Below are 12,805 nucleotides of genomic sequence, written 5' to 3' on the forward strand. Positions count from 1 at the left end.
AACTCTTCTTTTATGTCTATACTGAATGACGCCCAAACCTAAAGCTAGCAGAATTATTGCAACCAATAATGGCAAGAAGCTGCGAGAATAACAGTTCTTTTTTCAAATATGTCTTCAGGACGTACTGAAGTATTCAACAAAAGAAATTATACAGTTAAGGAAAATTGAAAAGGTAAAATGAAAATATAAAGATATCATTCTTTTCTAAAGAACTCAAACAATTTAGAAAATTTGATGAAATAACATGTTAAAACTAAGAAAGAGAAACTTACCTTGGAATCATCAAGTAGTTTTGTGGAATATTATCTGAAGTAAGCTGATATTGAACGAATTCATTTTAGATCTCCATTGCAGAAACTAAGCCAAGCTCTTTCATTCATTCTGGAGAAGATAAGAAGATATCATATTTCCAATAGCCAAAGAAGAAGAAGAATTTTATTTGGTATACAATTGGAATCTGTCCAGAAACAGGCAAACATGTAAACATATATAGATGCACACGCAAAATTATTAATCAAAGCAAGGTTTCAAGTATTAGATGTATATTCAAGAAAAAAATTACTTACCAGATAGTTAGTGCAATATTCAAGTAGTATTCCACCTTTAGGATCTTTAGTGAAGCAAGGATTCAAGATGCAGAGACATCTCAGTTAACATCTATGTGATATCAATCCAATTTATAGGTGCTGAGGATCAATCTTTTGCAGGATATCAGTCAGATGTATGTCAAATCTCAAATAAGTGACTGCTCATAGTTTTACTGTTAATTCACAAGAGAGATGCTTGAATGATTTCATAATATACTACATTGTGTGTTGTATGATCATCGTTGCTATTAGTTGTTGGCGGTCGGATCAATAATTTTACAGAACTTGAGCTTTTTCTCGCAATAAAGCAACATAAAGCTGACCGTGGGAAAAAACAAGCTCTCGTAAATAAATTCCAACAAAATGTAATGTCTGACCTTGAGCTTTGTTTATTGTCATAGCAAAACATAATCTAACAGGAAATTGTGTTTTTTGAAAGGAATAGGCAGGTTTTCATCTTGAGAAGACAACAAAGGTATTTTGGGAATAAATACATGTATGTTTTTCAAGTCACCACTTGCAATTTTAGCACTTATCACATGTCTTTCGAAATTACAGCATATAAGTCTTGTACCATTACATAAACCTTCACATGGATTTAAATTACGCAGTAAAATAATGGGACAATTCTTTTTCACAGTTAATTTATACGGAGGCAAGCCAGTTGGGTGTAAAGTATGCAAGAAATCTTCATATTGACTTTGATCGGTAGTTTCAATAGTTTCGTCAAACGCTACATATGTCCTAGATTCACCAAAAAATTGACTTATTAGCATATAATTTATTTCGTCAACGAAATTATTTTTTGTTGTCAAAATGACACGAGAAGTTGTAGAAGACACATCACAAACAGATGTATATAAATCTAGATAAATTATTCTAAAATAAAAGATTCAACGATTCTTTTTCGCTTATAAAAGGAACAATGAAATAATTAGGAATTTCAATCTTACCTTGGCAATTTGTTTTTTCTTTTTCGCTCCCTATTCGCATCAAATATTCGCAAAAAGCAGGATCTGTTCTCGGTCGTATATTTACTGATAATCGCAATTTTTCAAATTGGTTCCAGATTTCAGAATACAATAAACTTTCTTGTATGAAATCCTCTTTTTTTCCGCTCCGAACAACTGGAAGAGTTTGTCTGAAATCACCGCAAAAAACGACAACTTTTCCACCAAAGAGTGTCTTTGTATCCATTAGATCTTTCAGTAGTAAATCAAAAACTTCTATCAATTGTTTTTTGGCCATTAATACTTCATCCCACACAATTAGTTTGGCATCTCGTATAAATGATGCAAGCGAACTCTGCTTACTAATATTACAGAAGAATTGTTCATCAATATCAATAGGAAATTTAAAACGGGAGTGAGCAGTCCGTCCTCCGGAAAGAATTGAAGCTGCAACACCAGAGGTTGTTGTTGCTAAAGATACGAATCCTTTTGATCTTAAATAAGAGCATCTAGCCGAGTAGCAGTCAGTAGGCAGAGAAGAAGTCAAAGGCAAATATCTCTTTGCCCCCTCTTTAGTCAATGTTTTAGCCTTCGTCTCTTTTGCCCTTTTAATTAGTTTTTTTACATGTGTAGGGGCACTTTTTTAACCTAATCAATAGTTATTAGGATGAATCACATGTGGGAGAGATATGAAATCTCTGAGCAGATTTAAATCCCTTACAGCAGCCAATAATGCACGATACAAAAAAGTTTTGCCTGTTCCTCCGGGACCATCGATAAAAAAAGCTCCAGATTTATTCCTAAATATTCTATCAAGGATTACATCATATGTTTTTCGCTGTTCATTGTTCAATTTTGTTTCTAGTAATAAATCTTCTTCTCTAACAATTATATTTCTTTCAAAATGAGAATCTTGAGCCTCCCTAGCAGCAGATGAAGCTAAGATTCTTTCTGGTACAAGTGCAAATTCATTTATATCACGACCCATTGAATGCAAAATGGTGTTAATATGATCTAAAGCCATACGACGAATTTGTTTCTCATTCAAATGTGGCAAAATCTTGAAGTCTTCAGACATAAAATCTTCAAATCGGTTCCAAAGTTCTTTTGGGTTAGCAGAATTACAATATACCAAAAGTGTAGCAAATAAACGTCTTAGACTATAAGACATTTGATATCTTATAGCTTCTGACATACAGTCAACGAAGTTATTATCACATTGTAATAATCCTTGTTTTTCTGCGTCTTCTCTAAATGTACTACAACATATTTAATTTACAGTTAGCAAATGTTGGTATGATTTGGTCCTCTAATATTCATTAATAATAATCTAAGATAATATCTTTCCCCCTCTGTTGGATGACATGTCATAATACGTCCAATAACAGTGTCCTGTTGTCGACGTGTCCACATTTTATATTGTTTGGACCATACAAAATATTCTAGAAATTCTTTTCAGAGTAAATTTAGTTTCTTGGCATCTTTATTTTCTCTGTTCATCAAAAAGAATTCCGTCAACATTGTTTTTCTAATCATGGGATTATTTATAATTGCATTTACGGTCTGTGTGGTTTGAAAAGAGACAAATTATTGTCCTTCAAGATGTAGCTGAAGATGATAAACAGATGGAGTCATTTCACTAATGGAAAAACCAAATAAACACCAAGTTGCCTCTGATGGAGATACCCATCAAGCAGATTGATATTCTTTGATCTCATCTATTTCAATATTTGGATCATCAACATGTATGAAAAAGGCAATTTTATCATGTCCCTTGCAGATATATTTATAAAGGTATTTGACAACTTTAATATCAGAACAAACTTCAACATTAATATGACAGTTAAATTTGCTCAATAGATATGGATTGTAAGGAACTACCCACGAATTGTCAAGAAATTGTCCTCTAATATTTACACGTTTACCATTATTTCGCCTTTTGTAAATTGGGTATCCATTTTTTCCCTTTGATGTATGATCAGCAAAATCTTTTAGATATTTGAACTACAGTATTCTCGGTTCTTCATACAAGGACATTTAGGATTTAAACTACCACAAGGTCCGTGCATCATATGTTTATTAACAACTGAATACAAGCAATCATTCTTATCAGAATTGGGTATTTCAGCACAAACAACTCTATCATAAGCTTTCGGAGTTAACAATTTATATTCGTCTTTGAGTATGATAAGAAAATGAGCATGTGGAAGACCACGATTTTGAAATTCAATAGTGTACATAAAAGCAACAACTTTTCCAAATATATTACTCTTTAGAATATCTGTTTTCATCTCTTCTACCTTTGCTCTAAACACACGACTAACTAAATCGGGCCTATTTTGTACCTCATCTGTTACCAATAAATGTTCTTCTATTTCTGGCCAAGATGGATTACATGTCATTGTCAAAAATATATCAGGTTTCCCAAAATTTTCCACTAACGCAATAGCGTCCATATATCGTCGGCGCATATCCCCAGGACCTCCTATGAAACTTGCAGGAAGAAAACTTTGTCTGCCAATGTTGCATGGCTCTCTCTCTTCGTGTCTTAGAACATCAAGAATCCCCGCTAACACATCAATTCTAAATAAATCTTGATTAAATGAACAGAAATCTAACCTTTGATTCTCAAGCTTGATGAATTCGTCAACTGAGTATTGTTGGAATACTCTTCCAGCATGTAAAACCCCATTTTCTTCATCGTCCCTCATTTGGAGCTTGTAACAATAATACTCACGGCATGACACAATATTTCTTTTTCTTTTCTTTTTTTTCCAGAAGTTCTGCTTCCATGTCAAGTAGCATGTCTACTGAACTCATATTTTCTACACTTGGTAGCTGTTCATTTTCACAATAAGTTCCATGGCTAATAGTATTATTCGTTCGAATAATCTTTTTAATACCACAATGCCATCCGTTTTGTCCATAAGAAAATGGTAATGGATACTGCAATGGATCATAACAACCATAATAGTAATTTACCAATTGGCTTTTATTACCATGTGTATAAATTCGAATATGTGGTAGAGAAATATTGGAACTACTTTCATCTTCTATCCATATTGCTGCTACTTCAGATGATGTCGGTAAGTTATATGTTCTTTGATCTAAACCAGAGTCGGACTTAAGCGCAATGTAGAAGTTTGATAATTCTGGAATATCTATTAAAGATTTCAAAAGAATAGAGTATGGATTAACTTTTAATGTGTCCATCAAAGTCCTGATAACCGATTCGTTAAGCTTGTCAGAGAATGCCATCCGATTTGTTAGTTCATTATCAGTATCATAGAAATACAACTGCAGATTTTTTGCTGGTTGACTTGAAGGCAGGAGGTCATTTATGAAATGATACATTTTCCCTTGAACTCTAAACATATAAATACCACAATTTCTTCTTGCTAAATCTCTATCATAATTCACTCCAAGAGAAGAAATGCAAACATATTGTTATGCAATTTAACATAAGTGCGAAAATGTTTGGACTCCTGAGAGTTTCCTAAATAAAGATTTAGCAATTTAGCAGGTAGTCCATAGTGAATCAATTTCACTGATCCATTATCACAACAAAATCCCGGTGATCCATATTGAAATCTTTTGGCTCTACAAAATTTGCAATTCGGCACAGTTTTCAGTCTATAAGGGCTATTGGGCAAATCATTAGTGTTCCAGAGAGACATTTTTTCAGATGTATGACCTATATATTTTAGATTTACCAGAATGAAAAAAGGTCAGTCCTGAAAAAGAAATGACTGAAATGACATTAAAGCTGGATGGAAACGAACCTTTGCTTGTAGCGTTACGCATGGTAATATTATATTGTTCACTACACGTTTCTGATGTAGACCCTAAGAGAAAATGAATTATCATATAAATTTGGGTCTTGAAAGATTGTACAACTTTGAACACTATACTTTCGCACTTACCAACTTCAAAAATGGGAGAGCGATCATGTAAATCTTTCCCATTATCAGAAAGAGTGGAATCATTAATTGTGAACACATTTACTAAAACATAAGAGCAAGTTACGAGCATACAAAATATGTATATCACATAATTTATTCAAGGATAACAATATCTTAGCGCACAAACCTGTTCTCAAGGTAGAAGATGAGGCTCCTATTAGAGCAGCTCTCTGCCTTGCTAATTCTCTATTAAATTGGTAGCAAGCTGATACTTCAGTGGAATCACTGGTTGGATTCTGCTTTCTAGAATGAAAGTATGTCGTTCGGCGCTCCAGTAAATTTAGTTCTCTTTTATCGGGCAACCTCGCCCTATACATTTCGCGACGTCTTTATTTAATTTGGATGCATCTTTCTTCAGAGCATTGACGTTTCCCTTTTTGTTTCCAGCATGTTGAATCCACAGGTTTTTTTAAATTTGACATCTTTGGCCTGCATAAGTTTCACATATACCAAATCAAAACATAGAAGTAAAATATATGCACTACAAACCAATGAATATCAACACTCGTTATGGTGGTATTAAACAGAACAGACCAAAACAGATAAAAACTTTGGATAAAACAAAGTAATTTAGCAGGCATCAAAAGTTAAAACATGGATATCTTAAGTAGAAGCAGAGCTGAGCAAATTTATTTTTTGCCGCATCGCTTGAACCCGAGGCATTTGACTAAGACTGAAAAACCCACATTTACGACTCAAACTCATAATATTTAATTAAGACTTGAGAGTAAAAATTCATAATCCTCCTATCACGATTCTCCGTGTTAATTAATTGTAGTATCGTATAGCATAATTGGATAGCTTATTTGTATCTACTGGACCAACCAATTATAATTCAAATAAAATCCTATGTAACTTACATATAACATATGACTTTTTTCAAATCTTTTTTCCAGTAATATAAACTATACTTTTCTTTCTTTTGTCTCCTTCAATCATCAAAGCCAAAATAATTTTTCATTACGGGAAAAAATCAAATCTTTAAAAAATGGGGTCATTGATGGATGAAAGTAAATGGAAAGGATAGGAGATGAGTCAAAGGAAGTAATTTTATATGTTAATGGACGTCATCGAGTTTTGCCTAATAGGTTAGCTCATTTGACTCTTCCTAAATATCTTAATCAATCAAACTGCAAAAATTGATCTGATGAATCACACAGTACTAAAGAAATAATCTTTTGCTGCTACCTTTGCAACTGGAATTAATCCCAAAGCAATTTTAGCCATCAAAAGCTAAAACATGGATCCTTCAATCCATTTTTGATGGACATTAATACAAATGACATTCCATATGACAAATGGACTACTATAGTGGGATGTGCAGTGATGCAAGAATAAATGTGATTATAAAACATAAAATACTTGGTCCTATTTGGGATGATATAAAATAATTTTCCTTTGAAATTCTTTGTATTTGGTTGTCTAGAACTGAAAATTATGTTTCTGTAAATCGAAGCATTCCCCGCCTCCACTCTCCATTATATTATATTGCACCAACTTTATATCCGCCGAAACAGTAAAGCTAAGCAAATTCTAAAATTGAAGAGACAAAACAATGGAGCAAATCAATTATATCTCAAAGTCAAACTACGAACATTTTGAAACACATAGCAAGTATAAACCAAGAAAGGCTTGTAGATCAGTTGGTGTAAAAAAGTACCGTCATTCAATACCAACAAAGAAACTTTTCACAAGTAAACCTAGGAAATGTGAAAATTTCATTTAGTTTCCCTTTCTCAGAGACATATTGCAGCATTATGGCCCATCAACACAAAGAAGTTGGTCTATAATAGACGGCAAAAGCTCATTTACAAAATTTCAAAGGAATCCAAAAGGGATGGCTAAAAATCAGTGAAATAAAGGAAGAAAAAGGGAAAAACTTACCAGAAATAACAAATGAAGTAAAGGCTAGAAACTACTGATACCCAGAACCCTCATACAAAACTACTGATTTTAGCCTCTATTGTTGCTTCATATAGAAAGCTTGAAGCTAAACATAAAAGAAGTTGATGCAATTTTGGCATTTACAATGAAAACAAGAAAAGAGAAAGAAAGGAATGCTGCAGTGGGAATTGGAATATGAAGCGAAGCTAGCTGTCCCACAAGAATCAAGCTTAAATTTGGGAAAACAAAAGAGGTGTTTGAGTTAGTTTTGAATTTTTTTCTTTTCTTAGTTTGGACCAGATAATATTAACAAATCAGGAAAATTCTCAAGATATTATAATTAATAAACATGATATCTCAAGCGATGAAGTCTGAACTTCAAAAAGGAACTTTTACCTGATTTCGATTTGATCTTGTGATGGATGTATCTCTGATGCCTTCTCTTGTGTGTGCTTTGCTAAAGAATATGTTTATGTTGAAAGAGAAGAAAAGCATACATTTGGGAGTAGCAGAAAACGTACACGTATATATCTGGGAAGAGCACAAAAGGGCACTTATATAACTGATAAGAAATGACTGTAATGCCCTCAAGCTTGTTAAAAAAGATTCAAAGCAGACATATTGAAAGTCTTGCTCTTCTAAAGTAGAGAAATAATAAATAATATAGAAAAGGCTAGTGGTTTCGACCTGTGTGCTTCAGAGTCTTTTGGAAAAAGCTCAGGGGTATTTATGTCATTGCACATCAAATCTACAAATAAATTATGTACGTGTCTTAATGTTTCTGCACAACCACTACGTGTACTTTTTAGATGAGCCCACACCTGTTTTGACGGAGCATATTAGGTTTTCTCCAATTGAGTAAAATATGCTTAAGGTTGTAATAAACTTTCAAGTTCTGAACTTCTCCGATTCTCTTCCTCTTACTCAAATTTCTTCTACTTGCAGGTACAATTTTAATCAATTTTGCCCATGATTTTTGCTAAACATCTGATAGAAAAAACAATCCCTTCCTCTTCAACTTCAATTTTGTAGTTTCGTCTTTGTATTTGTTTCTCCTTTTTTTGCCTTTTTAATTAGTTTCACCCAACATGCAATTTTTTTGGTTGAGATTTCTAGTCCATTGATGATACTGATATGAGTTTTAAGTCTAAACTGAAAGAAGAAATTTTTGGGTATAGTGTTACAGTGCTTACTCAAGTTTCAGCGCGGCTCAGTGCATACTTCTTTTGTGCCCTCTTCAACTTCAAGTTTTGTACTTCTGTATTTGTTTCTCCTTCTACTGCTCTTTCAATTTGTTTTAACCCACATGCAAATTTCAGTCCGTTGATGATACTGTTATAGGTATTAAGCTTAACTAAAAGAAAGAAAATTTTTGGTATTTGTTCATGGGTTAATTGAAAGAAAGAAAATTTTAAGTATTTGTTCATGGGTTCTGTTAAATCAGTTGAGTTAAGTTCATTTTCATAAATGTTAGGATCAAAGTTAGTAAGTGGATCCTTCCCATTACACTTAATAGCAGCTTTATCATAAGCCATGTTAAAGAAGAAAGAAAAGAGTGTGAACTTTAGCTCCCAACAGTGACAAATAATTAAAGCCCTCACCCTCTAATAAGTTAGTAGTTAGTAGTTTAATTTTAATGAAAAATACAACTAATTAATAGTAGAGAAACAAGAATAAATTAGGCACTGCAATTACACACCTGGCAACTTCAACTCCAGTGTCAAGGAGGCCCAAATAAACGTCCCTGTTGGAAAATAATTCAATAGTGAAAAGTCAATACAGCATTCTCTTCTTCTAATCTTTGCCCCATCTTTGGGGTTCTATTCATGAATTTTAATTTTGGAACTCCATGGTTGGTGTGTGTTAAATTGAATGATAAAAAAGCATTTTTAAACTCGAAGCGTGCTGAATTTAGATTTTTTTGGTTTTCTTGGTTCTTCCTATACTTCTTGCTTTGGATGGTTGGTGTGTGTTAAATCGAACGATAAAAAGGCATTTTTAAACTCGACGCATGCTAAGTTTTGGAATTTTTTGGTTTTGCGTTGCCACTAAACTCCTTATGCCGGATTTGAGAAAGCCGGCAGCTAATAAACTTGAGTTTAAAAGAGGTGGTTGACATGGTTCTGGAATTTGATGATCTTCACGTGTTAACATTTGTACGACTTGAATCATTGAGGGTCTTAAAGCGACAGAAGTTTGAATGCATAATAGCCTCACTTTTAGGACCTTTGATGTCTCCTCTGCTGGAAAATTTACAAAGTTACCGTATATGATCACTGAATTTTACTTATTATAACAAAGTCGCAAAACTGTAATTTGTGAAAAGTTCTTAATTTAAAGTTTTTACTTTTGAAATTATTTGCGAGGCGGCTTATCTTAAATATCGAAGTATCATTAATGGTCATACTGGAGAATTTGACCACGTTATTCCGTGCTGATGTCTAATCCAGAAACTGAATTTCTTTATGTCTGTATCTGTAAGTATCCAATAACGGCTATTCCTATTATTTAGTGAAAACTTCCTTATTCAAACCTCACTTTTTACTATACTTTTTTAGAGTGTCATCAGAAGTGGGTCTTTCAGTGATTTTTTTTTTTCTTCCAGTTTTCCATTTCCTCTTTGCTTTTTGACCTTTGTTGTCCATGTCAATTTATTTTTTCTATTGTTGCAGTTCTTGCGATCCATTGTGTGGTTGTGGTGCACTTCTGTTACTCAGTAGAGTTCCAACCGAAAGATAAATTTCTGAGCTCTCATCATTTACGTATAGGTATTGTGAGTTTTTGCCCAGGTTCTTTGAAAATATAAACATGCATGCATATTAGCCATGTTGAACATATATTCAGTTATGTCAACATGTATTTGACATTTCACGTTCAGGAAATAGGCGGCGGCTGAAATGTCGAATAAAAATCATAAAAATAAAAACTTTGAAAAATTACATGCCTACAAGAAGGCTAGGCGATGCGAACTGTATAGAATGATGCAATCCAATAAAAAAGAGGCCCTCCTAGCACGAGCAAGAGCAAACAAAGCTCAAACAAGCAGGCGACAACTTGCTGCCTCCTCACTAATTAATAGCTCTGCTAACACATTATCCTTTATGAGCGTTAATACTTCAAGCGAGCAGTGTGCTCCTTCCATAGCGAAAAGCTGCCACATATTCATGCGGGAGTGAATTTTTTAAACAAATTCACTTGATGAAAATAAATAACTATGTCATAACTTTGTTTTAGAAATGATGAATTTAGTGTGTCATATCAAATTAAAACTTAATAAAAGATGAGAATCGTTTATGCTACATTTACATCACTTCATGTTAGCAGAGACTGGAAAAGGTTAGAAATGGAACTGATGAAACTAGAATAGGTTTGTCTTTTACTGTACAAATTATTCTGACATCCTGTATTGGTATTGGTGTTTTTGAATGCAGTTAACTTCATTTTTGAGTAAATTCATTCGCTATAGACTTCTTCCTAGAAATTTTAATTTGGAAAAAGGAGGAATTTTGTCTATCAGTGTTGTTTGATGTTTTGATCTAGAATAAATAGTACATTGAGTAGTTAAGCTAACAAATACTTGATCTTATCCAACGTGGTGGAGATACTCATGAGTAACTTCGTAGTTTAGTGTTGTGGATCATTGAATAAACACGTTCACACTCAAAATTATATGTTATCGTGCTTTTACCGATATGAACGGTTGACCTTCAGTTCCCACCTTTCTAGCATGTGAATCTGTTATTGACTTCAATAATCCAGCATGATAGAAACTGTAAATGATGTGACATATTAAGTTAAACATGATACAAGAAAAAGTGCATTATAAGAAGAGTGGATGGTAACAGAGTAACTTGTGCAATTTTTATTCAATGATTCCAAACTAAGAGTATAGAAGCCTTGTGTACAATTCCATATTCTCGGTAATCTATTAATAGAAACCACCAACACATGGATACCGACTAACTTGCTTAAAGTTTCTGTATTCTGTTGTAGTAGTTGAAGCACAACTGGTTACCCTACTGGTTCGTTATTTATTTTTTGCTTTTTTTTTTTTTTTTTTTTTTTTTTGTCTTAGTGTTTTAAGACATTTTAAAGTTGATTTTGGAATTGTCATATGCATTTGAGCATGATTTGGAAATGAAGTGAAATGAGCTGAATAGAATAGAATTGATACAAAGGACTCTTATAGTGGACTTCAAATACTTTGAAACTGAAGTCCATGTGACGTGTGATGTGTGAATTAGTCACGCAATAATCTTCTAAGAGCTCGCCAAGTATGGGCCTGTGTGTGAAGCACTCACATAAGAAGAAAGGCGAAGATATCTTTAGTAAATTTGTTCTAAGGGATTGTAGATTTGATTTATCTATTTTTAGTCTCTACTCTACTATGTATTTGTGATACTACCATAGTCTTTCTGATATAATTTCCTATCTTCACTGATTGGCTATTTATTACTAACTTAGCAACACATTATTTGCCTTGAACGTATGTTGGATTCTTTTGACTATGAAATATAACATATTTATTTTTTTGCAGGTATTTTTGGTCAAGAACTACTAAAAAGAAAACCAGAAAGAAGACCAAATATCGCATACACAACGCATTTCTTTTTCCTAATATGCAAATAGTTATGGCATACCTGTTGTAACTACTATGACACTTTAAGCATCCCTTCATATGATGCTTTCATGGATGCAAACATATATTTTGATCAAAATGTATGTAAATAGGCATCTACCAATTAGTATGCAATATTGACCACTTGCTTTCACACTTACAACATTAATTTACATTAGAACTACAACTAAAAATCATACAACATTAAATAATGTTGGGCCCATTTATTTTTCATTAGATTTGCAGTTAGAAATCATACAAAATTAAATAATGTTGCACGGGCCGAGCCAACCTTATTTGATAATCAAAACTATGCTCAACGGTTAGTCATAAACAATTAGGAAATAATATTTATATAGCGAACTGACCGGTCGTTTTGAGTACTAGCTTACCTTTCTGTGTGTCGGGACTTTTCCTAGCTCTATTTGATATTTCTTGATTTGCTTGCGTGGTTCGTGTCGTTTTCCGAAAAATTGTTACATAAATTTTTGACATCTCGCATTTGTGAGGTCTGGCTCGCATTTGTGATCAACTGATCGCATTTGCGATACTAGGCTGGTGGGATAAAATTTCGCTTTTGCGAAGAATAGTACGCATTTGCGGACTCTGTGTGTTCACTTTTGTGGCCTTTGAGTTGCGACTGGAGTTGGGGGCTGGCAGCTTCGCAAATGCGAAGCTTAGCTCACATTTGCTAGAATTTCGTCGTATTTGCAACTTCACTTGGCCTGATGTACTGATTGTATTTGCGGGCATCACATTTGCGAACAAGCGTTCGCAGTTACGATACCTGCAGCTGGGTAAAAA

At 33.5% G+C, this 12,805-nt stretch overlaps 1 protein-coding gene and 1 long non-coding RNA gene across 50 annotated transcripts in view; one reads left to right on the plus strand and one right to left on the minus strand.

Annotated features, from left to right (window-relative positions):
- LOC104225549 (uncharacterized) overlaps positions 1-9,666 on the minus strand; it is a 31,680-nt gene extending 22,014 nt beyond the window's left edge. For 8 of the 49 annotated variants that reach the window (XR_011406830.1, XR_011406821.1, XR_011406813.1 and 5 more), the window contains exons 1-4: positions 9,083-9,631; positions 7,780-7,914; positions 5,627-5,928; positions 273-381 (exon numbers count right to left, since the gene is read on the minus strand). Coding sequence is in view for 2 of the 49 variants with exons in the window: in XM_009777372.2 (XP_009775674.1) it covers positions 4,954-5,231; positions 5,320-5,382; positions 5,461-5,541; positions 5,627-5,816 (612 nt within the window). In the remaining 47 variants the exon portion in view is untranslated. The other 41 variants (XR_011406842.1, XR_011406838.1, XR_011406832.1 and 38 more) reach the window with 17 other exon arrangements.
- Positions 8,075-12,157, plus strand: LOC104225547 (uncharacterized). Its single transcript, XR_710625.2, has 3 exons — positions 8,075-8,328; positions 10,056-10,151; positions 11,921-12,157. It is a non-coding gene; the product is annotated as an uncharacterized lncRNA (long non-coding RNA).
- The last annotated feature ends 648 nt before the right edge of the window (positions 12,158-12,805 follow it).

Source organism: Nicotiana sylvestris, chromosome 4, assembly GCF_000393655.2.
Source record: "Nicotiana sylvestris chromosome 4, ASM39365v2, whole genome shotgun sequence".
Lineage (NCBI taxonomy): Eukaryota > Viridiplantae > Streptophyta > Magnoliopsida > Solanales > Solanaceae > Nicotiana > Nicotiana sylvestris.